Source organism: Nicotiana sylvestris, chromosome 10 (genome assembly GCF_000393655.2).
Source record: "Nicotiana sylvestris chromosome 10, ASM39365v2, whole genome shotgun sequence".
In the NCBI taxonomy this organism is placed as follows: Eukaryota; Viridiplantae; Streptophyta; class Magnoliopsida; order Solanales; family Solanaceae; genus Nicotiana; species Nicotiana sylvestris.
Window position 1 is genome coordinate 35,188,820 of NC_091066.1, and position 21,258 is coordinate 35,210,077.

General features: G+C 37.2%; 1 protein-coding gene and 1 long non-coding RNA gene across 2 annotated transcripts; one reads left to right on the forward strand and one right to left on the reverse strand.

Annotated features, from left to right (window-relative positions):
* Positions 1-3,455: 3,455 nt before the first annotated feature.
* On the forward strand, positions 3,456-5,980 carry LOC104243051 (protein LEAD-SENSITIVE 1-like). Its single transcript, XM_009798177.2, has 2 exons — positions 3,456-3,721; positions 4,834-5,980. The coding sequence occupies exons 1-2, from the start codon at positions 3,628-3,630 to the stop codon at positions 5,577-5,579; spliced, it is 840 nt and encodes a 279-aa protein (XP_009796479.1). The 5' UTR covers positions 3,456-3,627; the 3' UTR covers positions 5,580-5,980.
* Positions 5,981-7,110: 1,130 nt separating this feature from the next.
* Positions 7,111-9,182, reverse strand: LOC138880507 (uncharacterized). The gene is made up of 3 exons (XR_011403217.1): positions 9,073-9,182; positions 8,083-8,141; positions 7,111-7,416 (listed from the first exon to the last, which is right to left on the reverse strand). It is a non-coding gene; the product is annotated as an uncharacterized lncRNA (long non-coding RNA).
* Positions 9,183-21,258: the final 12,076 nt, after the last annotated feature.

Below are 21,258 nucleotides of genomic sequence, written 5' to 3' on the forward strand. Positions count from 1 at the left end.
GTAACAGCTGTGGTGCGCAGCCCAATCCATATATCGCTGCGGTGTGTAGCCTGATCCATATATCGCTGCGGCGTGCAACCCGATCCATATATCTCGTCGACGGCGCTCACTGGGGGTGTGCAGTTTCCGGAGGGGCTCCTACAGCCAAGCGCTATATCACAGCAGCATGCAGCCCGATCCAACATATCGTTGTGTCGTGCAGCCTGATCCATATAAGTATCGCTGCAGCGTGCAGCCCAATCCATATATATATATATATTGTTGCGGCATGCAGCTCGATCCATAACTATATAATCCTCCCAAACAGACTCTCAGCCTCTCTCAGTCATTAACCTAACAATCAGACTCAGACTCTCGGTCTATCTCAGTCATCAACCTTACGATCACTCGGACCATCAGTAAAACAGGGAACTCAGCCCAAACAGTTTTCATATTTTTAAGAAATAAAGTGATAAACCAGATTTAAACAATAAACAGGTAAAACACGACTGAGGATATGCTTTCAAAACAAATAGAGAGAGGAAAAATAGTGGAAGTGCCTCTAAGGGTCTCAACAGGTTGGCACAAGGCCCCAAACATGAGATCCAGCCCAAAATATAATAACATCAAACAATTAACTATAAATTACGCATTAAAATAATCGTTCGGAATGGACTAAGTCACAATCCCTAGCGGTGCTCTACCCCACGCTCGTCATCTAGCGTGTAAGTCACCTCAACATAGCACAACGATGTGTAATCCGGGGTTTCAAACCCTTAGAACAGCATTTACAATCATTACTTACCTCAAACCGGCTAAATCTCTAGCTCGCGACGCCCTTTCCCCTCAAATCGGCCTCCACGTGCGTCGAATCTATCCAAAATCAGAACAAATACGTCACAATATGCAATGGGAACAAAGCCCAAGCAAAAACAAATCGAAAAATGCCAAAAATTCCGAAATTAGCAAAACCCGAGCCCTGGGCCCACTTCTCGAAACTTAGAAATTTTCACATCAATAGATTTCTTATCTCCCCACGAGTTCATACATACCAAAAGTTCTCAAATCCGACCCCAAATGGTCTTCCAAATCCCCAATTAAAATTTCCAAAATTCCAACCCCTAGTTCTTCCATTTTTAGCTTAAGTTCCATGAATTTCTAGGTTGATTTCACAATAGAATCAAGTTTTAGGTTCAAAAAATCTTACCTCTAATCGGTTCTCCTTGAATCCCTCTTTAATTTCCTTCAAAAAGCTCTCAAAATGATCAACAATGAGGGAAATGAGCCCCAAATTCGCGGATGAAGTGACTTAAAACATTCTGCCCAGGTCTGACCCTTCCTTCTTCGCAAACGCGGTCAACGCCTCGCGTTCGCGAAGCACAAACTTATGTTGACCAACTTTTGCCCTACGCGAACACGTCACACTAATCGCGAACGCGATGCTTCTACCTCCTACACCTTCGCGAACGCGACAACCTTACGCGAACGCGATGAACAAAATACCTTGGACCCCAATTTACTCTACGCGATCACGAGTGCCTTCTCGCGAACGTGATGCACTGCTTCCCATCCTTTCGCGAACGCGAAGGCTTAATTCTGGCCTTCCTCAAATCCATCTACGCGAACGCGAGGCTCCACTCGCGAACGCGAAGAGATAATTCTCTGCAACAGCTGAGCAGATTTTTCTGCAACTTTCAAACTCCAAAATGGTCCGATTAACCACCAGAAACTCACCTGAGGCCCCCGGGACCTCAACCCAAAGCACCAATACATCCTAAAACCTCGTTCAAACTTGCTCCAATCATCAAAACATCTCGAACAACACCAAATCCACCAATTCACATCGAATTCAAGCCTAAGTTTTCTAAAAACTTCCGAAATACGCTTTTGATCAAAAACCCAACCAAACCACATCCGAATGACCTGAAATTTTGCACACATATCCCAAATGACATAACGAAGCTACAGCAACTCTCGGAATTCCATTCCGACCTCTATATCAAAATCTCACATATCCATCGGAAAACGCCGAAATCTCACTATCGTCAATTCAAGCCTAAACCTTCCACGGACTTCCAAAATGCATTCTGATCATGCTCATAAGTCCCAAATCACCTAACGGAGCTAAGCAAATCATAAAATTTCGATCCGAGATCATATACAAGCAAGTCAAATATTGGTCAAACCTTTCGAATTTCAAGCTTCAAACTGGGAACTGTTCTTCCAAATTCATTCTGATTTTGCTAAAAACCAAAGCCAACGATTTAAATAAGTCATAATTCATCACACGGGGCTAGTCATGCCCAAGAACTAGCGAGTAAAGTACAAAAGCTCAAAACGACCGGTCGGGTCGTTACAAGGAACATGGGTGATGAGTTTAAAAAATACATAAAAAAAAGTTAAAATAATCTGTGAAAACAACAATGGAACGGAAAGAAGATGCATAGATTTACGTGTGCTGATTTATAAGACAAATAATGCAACAACAGGCTTTATTTGCATAATGTTTGAGAGCTTTAGCATTTATTCTTGATCCTAGACGCTACCACGCTACCAAATATTATATAATAAGTTCTAATCTCTAGTGTTATCTAGTGTTCTCAATTGCCGAAGAAGAGATCTGTTAGCTCTGTGTATGAGGTCGTCGGTTGGTTGAAATTTTATTGCTTATTGAAATCCATGAGTGAGCTGAAAAGAATTTTGTATACAAAGAATAAAATTAGCTTATACTACTCATTCTCCTATTCTACCTACAAAATCTATGCAGCCACTATAAAATAGAATTTCATACCTTTCCGAAGTCCAAATTAAAACTCATAAAGCAAATTTAATTGTTCTACATTTCCCCTATTTTAAGCAAGCCTGGCATTAATGATCTTACATTTTTTAGGTTCGGGCGGTGGCAATTTTTTAACAGTGACTTGAACCCCATCTTGACAAACAGCTGACATGGAATCAGTATTTGCGTTATCAGGCGAAACAATTTTCCTAGTAAATTTCCTAACTTTCCTCTCCATTCTCAAATACTTCACCCCTTCTTTCTCGTCGGTAATTTCTCAAACACCTCTAGTGCAAGTCTGGATGTAGTATCTAAATAAAAAGTAAGATCAAATCATGAAAAGCACGTAAAACACAAGTCTAACAACATATCACCAATTAAGTAAGAATTTCAGATGAAAGCAAGCTACATCTTCTAGGAAGATTCAAAACATCATAAAGAAACATTCTTCAAAGTAAAAAAGCAATACAATCTTAAATCTAAATAACACTGGTAATCAGAAGAGGTTGGATAAACAAAGGAAAACACAGAAGAAAAAACTCACCCAATAACTATACAGACAGCACACAGTGAAGTGACGAGGGAGAAAAAAGAGTGAAACAGAGCAGAAAAATGACGGAAGACGTTGTGATAGACGGTGTCGTTCAATTTCATCTTTCAATTTCATATAATTGGGACAATCTATGAGGATGTGTCAAAGTAACAGAATAGCATGTGTCTCTTACCCCAATTCTCCAAAATAACCCTACGACCCCAATTCTCGTTAGCCGCTTATAATAGTAGTAATAATTTTCATTTAATCCTTAAACCTTGTGCTCACTTATCATTTTAAACCTAGATTGGGAAAAGCTGAAAGGAGAAGGAAAGAGATGGGTCTGCTGTCTCACAGAGTAGAAAGGAATGAGATAGCAGCAGGTGATCATATCTACACGTGGAGAACTGTCTTCGCATACTCTCATCACGGTTAGTCTGCAACCCAATTTCACTAATTTTCCCTTTCAGTAAATCCTAATGTAAGATTTTAGTAACTTTTTTCTTCATTTCATGATACTGGAAATGACCGAAAACAGCAATTACTACCGCATATGAACAATCTTGCGTTGTATACAGTAGCATTTGGCTTTAGATTAGAGAAATGATTGCGGAATACAACCAGCCTTCTTTTCAATTGTGGATCTTCAAATTTGCTGAAAATATGGTTGATGATCCAAAAGAATAGTGACTTAGAGAGTGTTTGGTGTTGCATGATCTCAGTAGGCTTTAGCTTTTGCTAAATCGTAGTGGATTAAGCATAAGAAAAAGATACAAGCAATGACACAATTCTCTTTAGAAGCATGTCCATTTCAGGTGCTGCTTTTGCAAAATGCTAATGAGTTAATTCTGATAAGATGGTAATTTAGTAGTAGGACTATACCTCTATGTACACTGGAAACCTTGGACAGAAGGATTAGTAGGTTATTGAGGGGAAAAAGGGAACATATTGCCCATGTAAAGTTTAGATATCTTAGACATTTATACTCTTGGTGTAGGAGGAACTATGTAAATAACAAAGAAAACATGCTGGAGCTCATGGACTCTCTCCTATGCATATTTAGTACCTCCTTGGTACATTTATATCAAAAATAGAATTATCTGTTAATAAAAGTAGCAGGAAATATCGGATATCTGTCATGTTAATACTCTAGATCCTAGAGTAAACATGCATGCCTCCTGAATTTTGGATAACTAATCACCTTTGATATTGATGTGACCAGGAGGTCACGGGTTCGAGCAGTGGAAACAGTCTCTTGCAAAAATGCAGGGGTAAGACTGCGTACAATAGACTCTTGTGGTCCGGCCCTTCCCTGGACCCCGTGCATAGTGCGAGCTTAGTGCACTAAGCTGCCCTTACCATTATAACACTTGCTATTAATTAGTTAATTAGGCACAACAGGCTTCATCTCCTATATTTTAATTTCTTGTCAGAGTGCCAGTTATTTATACTCCAGTATCTGTTGTGACTGAAAATGAGCTTAATGATATTCTAGTATTGGTAGTTGGTGTCATATTTTCAAATGTGTGAAATTCATGAGCAGGAATCTATGTTGGTGGAAGCAAAGTTGTCCATTTTACGCGTGAGCAAAATATTGTTTCAGGAGACACAATTCTCTTCTCTGTTCCCCCAAAACTCTCGTCAATTTCGAGTACAAATGTGTCTTCGACCTGTACAAATATTCTTGACTGCGGATTTCAGCACAAGGAAAGTGGGGTGGTTCTATCTTGCTTGGATTGTTTCCTGGGTGATGGACTATTGTACCGCTTTGACTATGGAGCCAGCCCTTCAGTTTTTCTTACTAAACTCCGAGGTGGCACATGCACAACTGCACAATCTGATCCTCCTGAGGCAGTGATCCATAGAGCCATGTACTTGCTTCAAAATGGTTTTGGAAACTATGATGTCTTCAAGAATAACTGTGAAGATTTTGCCTTGTACTGTAAAACAGGTCTTCTTGTTCTTGACCAAGGAGCTCTTGGAAGGAGCGGTCAAGCTGCCTCTGTTATAAATGCTCCTTTGGCAGCTATTGCTTCTTCGCCCCTTAAGTTATTCATGTCAAGTCCGGCTGGCTTAGTCTTAGCAACCGCTGGTATGTATTGTTTGACGAAGTATGTAAGTGACATTGGTGTGAGGAGTGATGTTACGAAGGTGAAAGTAGAGGAACTGACTTCGTTCCATAATTGCAAAAGCTTGAAGAAATCCATCAATGAGGACCATTGTGATACAAGAGAGGTGACTCTTAATCAAACAGATACACCAGCTAAAAAGCGGCGAAGATGTGATTGAAACAAAATTAGCAGTGTGCCGGACTACTCATTTTCCATGTTTTGAGTCAGGTGTCAAGGCTCCGACAGGACCTGGAGCCCGAATAAATCTTCCAATGAGGAATTTGAAAGGCTTGGTTTTTTACTTTTTTTTTCTTCACTTTGTTCTCCCCAGCAAGCTGAAAACCTTTTTTGCAGAAGATGGATTGGGGATCTGAAGAAGGTTTGGATTGGTCTTTGTAAATAGCTGGACTAGTCTTTTATTTTTCTCCAGCAAAATGGTATGTGCTGTTTAGTTGGTGATATCTCCAATGATTTTTGTTTTTATTCTTGCTACGACTAAGCAGGTAACGTTAATTCTGATCAACATAAATAAGTTCCTTTTTTTTCTTTTAAATACATCAAAGAATATATGATTGTCTATTAGTTTTGGTTTCTGTTGATTGAATTTGCTAAACTATGGAAATAATGATCTTGCTATTCTTTTCCTTTGCCTTCAGTTGAAGCTGCCCATGTAAACGAGGGTAAACAGGCAACAAAGTTTAATTGTAGTCATTTTGCTACTCTGAGAATAAGGCAGACATTTTAGCTGAAGAAATATTTTGTAGAGCAAGACATTCTGACATATACGATCACTCTACATATTGCCATTCATTAAAAATTATCCGAATATAAAAATAAAAAAATAAAAAAAGAGAAGAGAGATCAATCCGTTGTCACCATAGGTGCAGCACATTAGCAGCATCTTAATTGCTCTCCTCTCAAGTGTAGGCCTTGCCGTCGAGTTGAGCCAAGTCGAGCTGAACTCATCAAAGCCTAATCCAGTATCAAGCTTGGACCGGCTCATCCCATTTTGTTTCCGCACACTAAGTAGTAAAAATTGCACGGGGCACCCTATTTGGTCGCCCTCATTTAACATATACCTATTTTTTTTTAAGTTTTAATTTGTACCCACTTTTTAAACAACTTCAGCCCCCTTTCTCTCCCTCCTTCGTTTTATTCTTCTTCTTCTTCTTTCTTCTGTTGTTGTTGGTACTGCTATGAAACTTCAGTTCATGGGATGATTGACATAAATATGTTTATCATATTATTTAAAAATAAATTATAAATAATTACGTAAGTTAGTAGACAATAATTTGTGAATATTTTCCCGTACGTAAGTTAGTAGACAATGATAATTCTGTTCTTTTCACGTTTATTATTTCCAGAATTTATGATTTAGATACTGTTGGCAATCTGATTATTTATATAGTATGTTAGAAAGCTTTATCAAAAACTTCAGCTTATATAGTGCTGAAGTTTTTACAAATGAACTAAATAACTTCAGCATCTTCTACTAAAGTTTTTGAAAATGCTTTATGGCAAAACTAATGAATACAGGACAAAAAAACTTCAGCTTTGTCACGACCCAAACCGAAGGGCCGTGATGAGCACCCGGTGCCTTACTCAACCGAGTACCAACATAACATATCTTTCTTATTATACTATCTTGAGTAAATGAGCCAGAAACCCATCATGAGATAACAAGAATAAAACGTAAGGGAATACTCAACATATGACGACCCAACATAATATACAAACTTATACATGTGATATACGGGCCTATAAGGTCGACATGACCATTTGTAAACTCAACACATAGGCCAACAAGGCCATACAAGTATCCATAAACCTGACATCTGTCTACAAGCCTCTAAGAGTACATAAAATCATAATGGTCGGGACAGGGCCCGCCATACCAATCAATACATAACCAAAGCATACTGACCAAATAGGCAACTCCGGAGCAAGTGGAGTGCACCAACACCTCCGCTGAGCTGATAGCCTACTAGGAAGACTATCAACCTATCAATCGGGACCTAGGGGCATGAAACGCAGCGTCCCCAGACAAAAGGGACGTCAGTACAAATAAAGTACTGAGTATGTAAAGCAGGAAAGCATAAACAAGAACATTAATGTAAAGAGAGATAGAGGAGATACAACCTGTAACATCTAAGTGCCTCTGGGGATACAGACATGAAATGCATAAGACATATACATACATAAACTTTTAAAAACATATGCCTCTGTGGCATCATCATCATCATATCGTACCCGGCCTCAAAGAGGACTCGGTAAAAACGTACCCGACCATCATAAGGCTCAGTAGAATCGTACCCGACTACGTGGAGCTCGGTAAATCCAATTGATCAGTGGTTGCATAATAGGTGTCATACCCGGCCTACTATAGCGCGGCTCGGTAGAGTAAAATAGATACTATATGTAATGCATACTAGACTTATGGAATCACGTTCTAAACCTTTGGAGTGACTTAGGTCGTTGCATCTTCGATTAACATTATGGACATCATACCATCAATATGAGCTTCTATAGGATTCAAGGATCATACATACTTGCTTAGAATAACTTTATAAGGAAAGAACAACATGGGCAACCTTAATTTCTAGGAGTAGATCCGTTATGAAATAGAGTATTCATTTCACTTTAGATCATGCCAAAAGAAAGAGGGAAGTGCCTTAACATACCTTAACCACGTTGAGTCCTTAATACCTCCCAAGCAACTCTTCAAACAACTCAATTCAATCTACCATTGCATAAGGAGATTCAAAATCAATATTGAATAAAGGCTAAGTCTGCAACATAAACTTGTAGCTCGTTTATATAAATTCGGGCAGCATCTCCCCTGTAACAAGAGCCTACTCCAACACCATATACCAACAACAATTACCAGAGAAATCCAGCAATACATAATTATCAATAACAAGACACCATAAAACAACAACAAATCACAACTATTTTACGACGAGCGACAAGCTCCAATTGGAATTTGTATACCCCATATCATACCTTATAGACTTTTTACTTTAATTTAATAGTATTATTAAGATGATAATGAAGTCATTCATCAATAATTCCAGTCTTATACCATATATCCATAACAAAGAAAATGATCCACAACTCCAATTATTCTTAATTAGCAACTTTATACACTAGTTCATGTCTAGTTCATCCATTTAACTTATCCAATGCCAAGATAACCTTAAGCGCCAGTAGGAACACAATATAATTACCTCCTACAGTGGATTCAAGTCGAAATCCACATTATATTTAGATTACAACAGCCCAACATACCCCAATCAATTCATACCAAAAACGACGACTATAATAGTGTCCAACACCCCGAAAATATTGCAAAGAATGACTAATCCATCATTTTGCCATTACGTGGTATTTCTCCACACCATTTATCCTCCAAAAACTCCATTAAATAGCAGCAAAATATACAGACCAAAAGCTACATGAAACAGCCCAAAAACAGCACACAACAAGTCGAATAATTCGAACTCACGGCTTCCGATAATCGTCCCATGCGTTCTAGCTATTACGAAATGTATTTATCAACCTTCCTTCATATTTGAAAGCTTAAATATAGAAATAAGGTATTTTCTTAAATATTAAATATCTTCCAAAACTTAAACTACAAAGAAAAAGAGAAGCAATATAGTGATACTTACGTCGTAGGGATCGTTTTAATGTTATCGCTACTTGATTTCGTGCCCCGGATGATAATCTTATTGGAAACCCATGTGGAGAACTTGAGGGGAAGGTTAGGGGTGTTATTTGGTCGTGCTATCTGGAAAAATGGGGAAAGAGATGAGATAAGGGATGTAAATATCCCATTTTGTTGAAAAGTCAAAAAGGTGCTACTTGGTACCATCTCATTGGCCCTTTTTCAAATACTTATATCTTTTTATCCGGATGTCGTATGAACGAACGGTTAATAGAGTTGGAAACTACATTCCAAGACCTTCAATTTAGTATATAATATGTCCAAATATGATCTCATATAGTACACGAAATTTATTACTCAAAAAGCTCCATTACAAGGCAAATCCTTAGTCGATTTTTCCGCAACTTAAATCCGATTTTTCTTAAACTTTATACTTCATATACAAACATCATATATAGCCATATCATGGCTTTAAACTCATTTAAATCATGATTAACAAGTCTCATATTTATCTTAACTTGCTTAACACTTCGGCAAACCTTTCTTGTCCTTGGAGAAGGATTTCATCCTTTTTGCGCTTACATCAATTGACTCACGATGTACTTTCAGGTACAAAAACATAGGTTGTAACATTATTCCCCCCTTTGGAACATTCGTCCTCGAATGTTGACTGATGTGCTTCTCCTTCTCATACCATATGGCTCTTATGAATACTTTAATATTGTCCCTTGTCATCTAGGCAATTGTTCTGTGAATAAATTTAAAAACTAGGGCATTCCCCCCTTTAGGCCTATTCTCACCTCGCGAATTATGGACGGAGTTCTTCCAATCTCGTAACTTCGACTACCTTCTATGATGTATCCTATATGACTATGTCCTTTTATGCACGACTCTTCTCTCCTTTTTCCTCCAACTTTTTGCCAATCGCTTGGCTTCACTTTGTGAATACATATATAGAACTATGACAAGATGTCCCTCTGGGCATATATAGGTATACTTAAGCTTTTCGCTTGGTACTTTTCTGAATGTATGACTATTGCTATATTTCATTTTATAGCATTGGTATTATTACCGAGGTGTGCTACACAACTCTAGGTTAATTTCTCATTGCTTGTCCCATAACCTGCCGGCGCAACCCTGCCACATTAGGAACATATAATCGACCTTAATATCTGAGGACTCCATCTCACCCTGCCACATTAGGAACATATAATCGACCTCGATATCTGAGGACTTCATCTCATGTAATCTCAAATAGTGTCTTCTCCTTTTGATGGGTTGTATCTCTATAATGATCTAGCATATGATCTTCATACTGGCATTCCTTCACTTCAGTTACTAAAGAGGAGGTTTCCATGTCCTAAGTAGTAACTCTGGTACCACCTGCATCTAGTAATCGAATTCCAAGATTAGCTAGCAGATGAATCTCGCAAGCTATCTCACTCTTCTATGCCTGTAAATAGATAGGCTACACATAGATCTACGATTGAGGGTGTTGACTACTACATTCGCCTTCCCTGGATGATATAAAATAACATCATAGTCTTTCACTAACTCCAACCATTGCCTCAAATGTAATACATTGTCACTAAGGCTCACATCTCATCGGGGAACATCTGAAGTGATTTTCTTGATGCACCTAGGGATGATACTATACTTCAATAACTACATTTTCATAATATCTCAACGTATTCATCTTATGGGGGCATTCTAATACTGTACCATCCATGAAATCCCTTTTCTTTAAATCATTACTCAATCGAAGGCTCAAACGTCATTCTCTTAACTATCACAATTACACCCTTATTCTACTACCAGGGCAGTATTCCATCTCTTCTAATTGATCCTATTCTTAGACTCCTCTGAGTTCATTCAGAGTGTACCGAGCTTTCTATAGCTCATGAAAAGCATCAGCTCTCTTGTTTTGATGGGTTTAATTATGAGACCTTGACTATTATTGTCACCTTCTCACTCACATTTACCATACTTACCTTTAAATCTCGCACCGTATCTTCTATCAATTTCATAACCTCCCTTCTACATTGGTGGAATTCACATCCATACCTTAAATCTCTACTATAATACTTGCAACCCTGGTGCATACACAATCTGGTGGGAGCTTCGTATTTACGTCTTATGAGGCTGGTACTCTTCTAATTGTTTTATCGTAGAGTTTTTATAGAATATGATTGTTATACTATCTCTTTTATACCTCTGCTATTAAAAGTGCTCCTGATATAGTTCGAGTCATGATTTCTATAATCATCTAGGTCTAACAATCGGACTCATGATGTAACTTTCGAGCTTCCTCTTCCTTCTCAGCCTTTAATTAAGCTTATGCTATCTTCCAATCTTCAGCTTAGGGTTTTAGCTATTACATTAGCCTTTCATGGACTCTATGTAGCATCCATGATATAATATTCTAACAATTCAAGCCTTTATAGGTGACGTGGACTTAATTCTTTCTTTTAACTTATACCAGAGTCTCCTATAGCTGTATGAATGTCAACATATATGCTGCATGGATATAACTCTAAAGTCTTAATTGCATTCACAACGTAATTAACTCTAGATCATTGATTGAATAATTCCTTTCGTGCCTTCTCAGCGTTCTTTAAATGTAAGCAATCACTTTTCTTGGTCGTTATGCCACTTGTTGCATGAATACTTGGCTTATCTTATTGCCCACCAATACTTGAATTTCCTATAACTCATATGATCTCAAATATCACTTTTGACTTCCCGTTCATTAGTCACCATAGGTGCCACTTTCTTATGGAGTATATACAATATTGTAGTGAGACTGTTGTTACAAGACCATTTCTTTTTATATCGTTATGCTTAAGTTGAAGCCTTCTTCCTTATTTCCTCAGCTAGTCTTTCTTTGTAGTACTTAAGGAGACCTTCTGGATCTTGTAAAGTTACGATCTTGTTATACTGTATACCCGAAGGAATTTTCGATGTTCTTACTCGCCTACAAACATCCTTAGTTACATACCTTCGTGCCTTTGTGCTCGTAGGGTTACTTCTAAACTCAGATTTTGATTGTCTCCTTAGTGGCACTCTCCATTATTTCCGTAACACTTATACGGTACCTTTAGTAACCCAACTCCTATCTGAATATTTCTCAAAGTTACGACATCCTATCTGCGAGACTGAATTTACTAAATTAGGATTCACTAAGTTTATCTTGCATGATCTACTGATTTGCTTATAACCTCTTGTATAGCCATAACTTGGCTCTTCTTGAATCAACTACAAACTACTCGTTGGTCCATTCCCATATCTATATTCCGCGTAATCTCTCTTTAGTTATTTACTTTGTCTTAAGTTACCTCTCGTATTGGCTCCTTATGTATCAAGTGTTCATTTGCACTTATTTATCAATATCATCATGTGCGCAACCCTTACCGCTTCTCTCCGGCGTCATGCTTGCATAATGTTCTGGAGTCATATCATATCTATAGGATCTGAATAGATGCAATCTCATTCCTTTCACCCTTTTACCGGTTCCTCATTTACTATTCCATAGTTACCTCTTCATCTTGGTATTTTCTTCACATCTTCACTAACATCTTACTCGCCTTGCGGTAACATCTCTATACCAGGGATAATTGAATTTATTACGCATAAGGGTGACACTTAATGTAACTGGCACACTTAGTCCCTTAAGCTTAACTTTGCTCCACGTGCTTGCTTTAGGGAAGCATCTTCCTAAATGAACCTTAAAAGTTATTCTTTTGTTGTCCATTCTATTATTGTCAGAATGTTATCTCTGAAATTCACATGATATCAACTATTATAAAATCCTTCAGTCCCTAATTCATGTTCAGTTTATCTTGTTCACCAGCCCATACTAATTTCTACTACTCTGGGGTCTAACCTTGCCTCCTAGTAATCACATTGAAGTCACCAACTCATTCTCGAAATAAAGATATGACTTTATGGCCTATACTCATTTATTGCCTCAAGGCCTGTTACCTCTTGTATTTTCCTTCACTCGACTATAGACTCTATCATCGTGTCATATTTTGATTTACCGTTATCACCCATATATCATATCTTACTCATGATGCTTCATTTACTCTCTTCTTATTCTTCGAATAATATTTTTGTCTATCACTTTATTCTGAAACTTGAACAAAATGTTCTTTCACTTTTAGCTCCCCTTGCTTTATCTCACTGGATCTTCGGAATGCCTAACATTCTTCCCTTTTTCTTACTCGGGTCTGGAGTCATACTAAGGGAAATATTTTTCCCTTCTAGGATCCCACTACCTATCTTCTGAAATTTCTGAATATTCTAGTATTCATATCTGATTATACTATTCTAAAGTTCATCATCTAGGTGTCTCACAAGGAGATCTATTACCATATTTGAACTATCCTTCGGATACATTAGTTAATGATAACAATCCATCCATAATTTTTGGTTACTCTAACCCGAATTGATCTTGATATCACCTTCTTCTTTTAAACTATATTTGTTAGCTCCTATAGGGCACAACTGAGATGGGTGTGGTCAATTGTATATATCATCGTTAACATTGAAGGTAACACCAATACTGACATTTCTCTGCCTGAATTGTAAATACTGATAATCTTTATTAACTAGGTACCACGTACCCTTTGTCATCTTGCTTGTTTTACTTGCTGAAACTTGTGTCTACTTTCCGATTCACTTATTTCTTTTTACCATACGAGTGGATAGATATTCTTTCCTTAGGGCTCCTTATCAAGAAGCTTACACATCTTAGAATACATATGATCTGCTGAAGACCCCACATTTGCTCATCATAAGCATGATGCAAAATCGAGTTCCTCTGACTCAACTCTTCCACAACCACAGTCAATCGCATACCAACTGTTTATTTGGATGAGGTATCATTGTATTACGAATATAATAGAATTTAGAAGTTTGAATTCTTACAATTGAGCTCTACAACACGATCTAGAGTAAGAAGAAAGAGTGACAGTCTTATATGCCCTATAGCCTCCTGCTTATAAGTATGGTGCAATACATACCCATAAACAAGACATTACTAGACATGGCTTGTAGACTCCCTAGGACAGAACTGCTCTGATACCACTTCTATCACGACCCAAATCGAAGGGTCGCAACGGGCACCCGGTGCCTTACTCAACCGAGTACCAATATAACATATCTTTCTTATTATACTATCTTGAGTAAATGAGCTAGAAACTCGTCATGAGATAACAAGAATAAAACATAAGGGAATACTCAACATATGACGACCCAACATAATATACAAACTTATACATGTGACATACGGGCCTATAAGGTCGACATGACCATTTGTAAACTCAACACATAGGCCAACAAGGCCATACAAGTATCCATAAACCTGACATCTGTCTACAAGCCTCTAAGAGTATATAAAATCATAAAGGTTGGGACAGGGCCCGCCATACCAATCAATACATATCCAAAGCATACTGACCAAATAGGCAACTCCGGAGCAAGTGGAGTGCACCAACACCTCCGCTGAGCTGATATCCTACTAGGAATACTGTCAACCTATCAATCAGGACCTGCGGGCATGAAACGCAGCGTCCCCAAACAAAAGGGACGTCAGTATAAATAAAGTACCGAGTATGTAAGGTAGGAAAGCATAAACAAGAACATTAATGTAAAGAGAGATAGAGAGATACAACTTGTAACATCTAAGTGCAGCTGGGGATACTGACATGAGATGCATAAGACATATATATACATAAACTTTTAAAAACATACACCTCTGTGGGCATCATCATCATCATATCGTACCCGGCCTCAAAGAGGACTCGGTAAAAATGTACCCGGCCATCATAAGGCTCAGTAGAATCGTACCCGGCCACGTGGAGCTCGGTAAATCCAACTGATCAGTGGTTGCACAATAGGTGTCGTACCCGGCCTACTATAGCGCGGCTCGGTAGAGTAAAATAGATATTATATATAATGCATACTAGACTCATGGAATCACGTTCTAAACCTTTTGGAGTGACTAAGGCCGTTGCACCTTCGATTAACATTATGGACATCATACCATCAATATGAGCTTCTATAGGATTCAAGGATCATACATACTTGCGTAGAATAACTTTATATGGAAAGAATAACATGGGCAACCTTAGTTTCTAGGAGTAGATCCGTTATGAAATAGAGTATTCATTTCACTTTAGATCATGCCAAAAGAAAGAAGGAAGTGTCATAACATACCTTAACCATGTTGAGTCCTTAATACCTCCCAAGCAACTCTTCAAACAACTCAATTCAATCTACCATTGCATAAGGAGATTGAAAATCAATATTGAATAAAGGCTAAGTCTGCAACATAAACTTGTAGCTTGTTTATATAAATTTGGGCAGCATCTCCCCTGTAATAAGAGCCTACTACAATACCATATACCAACAATAATTACCAGAGAAATCCAGCAATACATAATTATCAATAACAAGACACCATAAAACAACAACAAGTCACAACTATTTTACGACGAGCGACAAGCTCCAATTGGAATTCGTATACCCCATATCATCCCTTATAGACTTTTTACTTTAATTTAATAGTAACATTAACATGATAATGAAGTCATTCATCAATAATTCCAGCCTTATACTATATATCCATAACAAAGAAAATGATCCACAACTCCAATTATTCTTAATTAGCAACTTTATATACTAGTTCATGTCTAGTTCATCCATTTAACTTAACCAATGCCAAGATAACCTTAAGCGCCAGTAGGAACACAATATAATTACCTCCTACAGTGGATGGAAGTATAAATCCATGTTATATTTAGATTACAACAGTCCAACACACCCCAATCAATTCATACCAAAAACAACGACTATAGTAGTGTCTAACACCCCGAAAATATTACAAAGAATGACTAATCCATCATTTTGCTATTACGTGGTGTTTCTCCACACCATGTATCCTCCAAAAACTCCATTAAATAGCAGAAAAATATACAGCCCAAAAGCTACATGAAATAGCCCCAAAACAGCCCACAACAAGTTGAATAATTCGAACTCACAGCTTCCGATCATCGTCCCGTGAGTTCTAGCTATTACGAAATGTATTTATCAAACTTCCTTCATATTTGAAAGCTTAAATACAGAAATGAGGCATTTTCTTAAATATTAAATATCTTCCAAAACTCAAACTACAAAGAAAAAGAGAGGCAATATAGTGATACTTATGTCGTAGGGATCGTTTTAATGTTATCGCTACTTGATTTCGTGCCCCGGATTATAATATTATTGGAAACACTTGTGGAGAGCTTGAGGGGAAGGTTAGGGATATTATTTGGTCGTGCTCTATGGAAAAATGGGGAAAGAGACGAGATAAGGGATGTAAATATCCCATTTTGTTGAAAAGTCAAAAAGGTGCTACTTGGCACCATCTCATTGGCCCTTTTTCAAACACTTATATCTTTTTATCCAAATGTCGTATGAACGAACGGTTAAGAGCATTGGAAACTACATTCCAAGACTTTCAATTTAGTATATAATATGTCCAAAAAAGATCTCATGTAGTACACGAAATTTATTACTCAAAAAGCTCCATTACAAGGCAAATCCTTAGTCGGTTTTTTCGCAACTTAAATCCGATTTTTCTCAAACTTTACACTTCATATACAAACATCATATATAGCCATATCATGGCTTTAAACTCATTTAAATCATGATTAACAAGTCTTATATTCATCTTAACTTGCTTAACACTTCGGCAAACCTTTCTTGTCCTTATAGAAGGATTTCATCCTTTTTGAGCTTAAATCAATTGACTCACGATGTACTTTCAGGTACAAAAACATGGGTTGTAACAAGATTTTAGTGCTGAAATTTTTACAAATGAACTAAATAACTTCAGCATCTTCTGCTGAAGTTTTTGAAAAAGGTTATCCATGACAAAAAAACTTCAGCTTATTTAGTGTTGAAGTTTTTATAAATGAACTAAATAACTTCAGCATCTTCTGCTAAAGTTCTTGAAAAAGCTTAATGACAAAACTAATAAATTTAGGACAAAAAAACTTTAGCTTATTTAGTACAATTACAAACAAAAATTTCAGCAAATAGAGAACAAACAGCTACTATGCTTAATTTCAGCAATTACAAACAAAAACTTCAGCACACTTGCTACTTCAGGCCCGTCTACTAGAATTCTGAAGTTTTGTGTGATTGTCTTTGCTACTTCAGCCTCGTATGCTGAAGTTACACGAAAAAGTGGGTACGCTTGCAATTTTTTTGGCAAAGGGGGCACAAGTTAAAACGTGACCCAAAAAGCGGGTATAGATGCAAATGCCCTCACTAAGTAATACCTTTATGTTGCGGGTTGAAGCCACAGAAACAGTCACTAATTAGGGTAGATTGTCTACATCACCCTTCCCCAGATCCAATGTTAATGCGGAATGTTTTGTACGTCTGACTGCCCTTTATACTAAGTAACACCTTTTGGAGGGTCTCAATTCATAATATTCTAAATTAACAAGTAATAATTAAATTAAAAGAGAATCAAATTTGAGTTGTCTTAGTTGGTTAATTACCTAAATTTTCACCTTGTTGGTAAGGGTTTTCCTCCCTAATTTCCCTTCTTTTATCCTGAATTTTTTTAAAAAAAAATGAAAAACAAATTATAACAAAAAGGAGTTAATAGATATTAAGTTAATGAAAACAGTAGTCACATTTTCTTGATTAAATTATGAAAAAGCATATTAAACAATGACAATTTACTTCTGAAAGAAAATTTTTAGAAATCAATGAATTAATCGGATGCAAGGTTAAAAATTAAATTAACTACACAATTAGGTAGAAATGACACGAGATAGCTATTTTAGAGGGCTGCTATTTAGAAATTAGGCAGTGTATCTTGAATTTTAATTTTCTAGTTCAATTGTCAGGAGACAGAGTCCTGAAGTTAAGATTTTCAGTTCAAATTTTCCGGACAAAATAAGTATTGGTTAATCCCTAAATAGTGATAGTTCAATTGCAGGAACTTAGTGAAGAGTTAGAGGATCGAGCAGCTAAGTCAGGAGCTTGCAGAGAAGCTCGAAATTATCAGCAATAGAGATAAAAAAGAAGAAGACGAAGAGAGTATAAATAGAGAAAATTGTAATAGCTTATCTAATATCTTTGTAATGTATACAATGAAATCATTTATAGAATTGGATCATACTGAATTGTGCAGCCTACTCTAACAGACTCGATTGACTTCCATTTCAACTAACTAACTAACTAACTTTTAGTTGTTTCTGCTGACATGACTTCACTATCTAACTAACTCATGCCTCCAACTACATTATGCATATCAATACTCCCTTCTGCAGAAGATCCTTGATCACAAGGATCAAAAGATGGAAACCTGGTCTTCAAAGCATTGAAGAACTCTCAAGTAGCAGAGTCTGCTGGCAACCCTTCCCATTTGATGAGGACTTGAGTGACAGCTTTGTTGCCCTTCTTCACTATTCTTCTTTGTAAAACAGACTCAGGATTGGGATGATGAGGCCTGGCCAAATTAGCACAAGAGGGTAAGAAATCTGAGTAGGTAGTTGATAGCATTTCTTCAATAATGAAACATGCACTGTATCTTTACTGAAGGTGAAAATAAAAATGTGTAAGCAACAGGTCCCACTTTTCTAGCTATCTGAAAAGGTCCATAATACTTGAAAGCTAACTTGTGGAAGTGAAGTGTAGAAATGCTCACTTGCTTATAAGGTTGGACTTTAAAATAGACCCAATCTCCTACTTTAAAACTTCTGTCAATCCTGTGAGAATCAATTTGTTGCTTCATTCTTAATTGAGCTCTGAGAAGTTGGTGTTGTAACAACTGCAACTTTAATTCTCTATTGAGCAGTGTATTGTCAACCTCTGAAGAATTTGATTCTCTTGGCAAGTAGGGAAGATGCAAGGAAGGTGGTCTTCCATAAAGAGCTTCATAAGGAGTAGTTTTGATTGCAGAATGATATGAGATATTGTACAAATATTCTTCCATAGGAAAATAAGAATACCAATTTGTAGCATCATCAAAGAAAAAATACCTTAAATATGTTTCCAAACACCTATTCAGAACTTCACTATGGACATTACTTTGTGGGTGGTAAGCTGAAGAGGTGCTCAATTGTACTCCTTGGATAGAAAACAACTCCTTCCAAAAGAACTCAGAAAAACTGCATCTCTATCACCAACTATTGAGTCTGGAGGTCCATATAGTCTGGAAACCGCGTCCATAAACACCTTAGCTACAAACTGAGCAGTATAGAGATATTTTAGAGAGATAAAGTGGCCATACTTGTTGAGCTTATCCACAACAACCAAAATTACTTCATGACCATGGAATTTGGGAAGACCATCTATGAAATCTATACTAGGTTGAGACCACACCACCTAAGATATGGGTAGAGGTTGTAAGAGTCCCGGATAAGTAAGTCAGCTTTATTTCTCTGGCAGATGTCACACCCTTGTACAAAAACCTTCACATCTTTCCTTATATCCTTCCAATAAATAGTGTTATTACCCTTTTATGTGTTGCTTTAATACCAGAATGGCCACCTTGAGGTGTGGAATGCCATAAAGCAATAATATCCTTCCTCAGTTGTTGGCCCTTACCCACTACAAGTTTTTTCTTTCTCCTCAATTAATTATGGTACCAAGTGAATCGAAAGTGAGTAGCTGGATTTGCCTGAAGCTACTTAATGAGAACTTTTAATTCTAGGTATGTATCTCAATTGTAAAAAATATAGCTTGCATTAGCTCAGAGCTGGTAGTAAAAATGACTAAAGAAAATAGCTCATCCTCGTATACTTTTGAAAGTGCATCGGTTACTTTATTTTCAGCTCCTTTTTTGTATTTAATCACATAGTCAAAAGGTATTAGTTTAGTCAGCCACATTAGTTGAGAGTTTGTATGCAGCTTCTGTTCCATTAAAAACTTTAAAGCTCTCTGATATGTCCTAATGATGAATTTTTGACCAAGTAAGTATTGAGACCATTTAGTCACTGCATGAACAATAGCCAAGAGTTTCATATCATATACTAAAAAGTGCAGCATGTCTGGGAGATAATTCTCTACTATTAAAGGCAATGGGATGACCTTGCTACATTAAGACATCAGCTATCCCCTGCCCACTTGTATCAGTTTCCACAATGAAGGTCTTATTAGGATCAAGTAGTTCCAATACTGGGGCCCGAGTCAGCGTAATCTTCAATTGTTCAAAGGCTTTAGATGCAGCATGAGACCATTTGAAGCTATCCTTTTTGAGGAGGTCAGTTAAAGGCATGCTGATAACTTCAATGCCTCTGATGAATCTTTTATAGTATCCAGCAAGACCAGGGACTCCTCTCAGTTGTTTAATTGTGTTTAACAAAAGCCAATTCTTCATAGTTTTCACCTTTTGAGAGTCTGTTAACACACCTTCTTTAGTAATAAAGTGACCCAAATACTCTATCCTTGGGACCCCAAAGAAATATTTACTTTGCTTTGCAAACAGCTGGTGTTTCCTCATTTCTACAAAGACCAATTTAAGGTGCAGCAAATGTACCTATGTATCCCTACTGTAAACTAGTATATCATCAAAGAACACCAAGACATACTTCCTAAAAAAAGGTTTGAAACACTGAATTCATTAATCCTTGGAATGTGGCGGGAATTTGATAACCCAAAAGGTATCAACGGGTATTTATAGTGACATGCATGAGTTCTAAAAGTAGTTTTTGGCACAACTTCTACTGCCATTCTCAGTTGATGTAACCATACCTTAGGTCTATTTTTGAAAAGACCTTAGCCCCTCCCAACTCATCCAATAAGTCCTCTACAATTTGAATTGGAAACTTATTTTTCATAGTGTTCTTATTCAATCTCTATAGTCAACACATAGGCTCCATGACCCGTCTTTTTTCCCAACTAGCACTACAGGAGCAACAAAAGGGCTTTTGCTTGTTGGATAATCCTCTGGTATAGCATTTGTTTGACTAGCGACTTAATGGTATCCTTTTTGACAGATGCATACCTATAAAGTCTTTTATTTATAGGTTCAGTTCCAGCTTGCAAGATAATTTTATGATCAAATATCCCCTAGATTGTGGTAGATGTGTGGGTTCAACAAACAAGTCTTTAAATTCTTCCAACAATTTCACCAACCTAGGATGTGTGTTAACTTCTTCTTTAGACTCTAAAGAATACCATT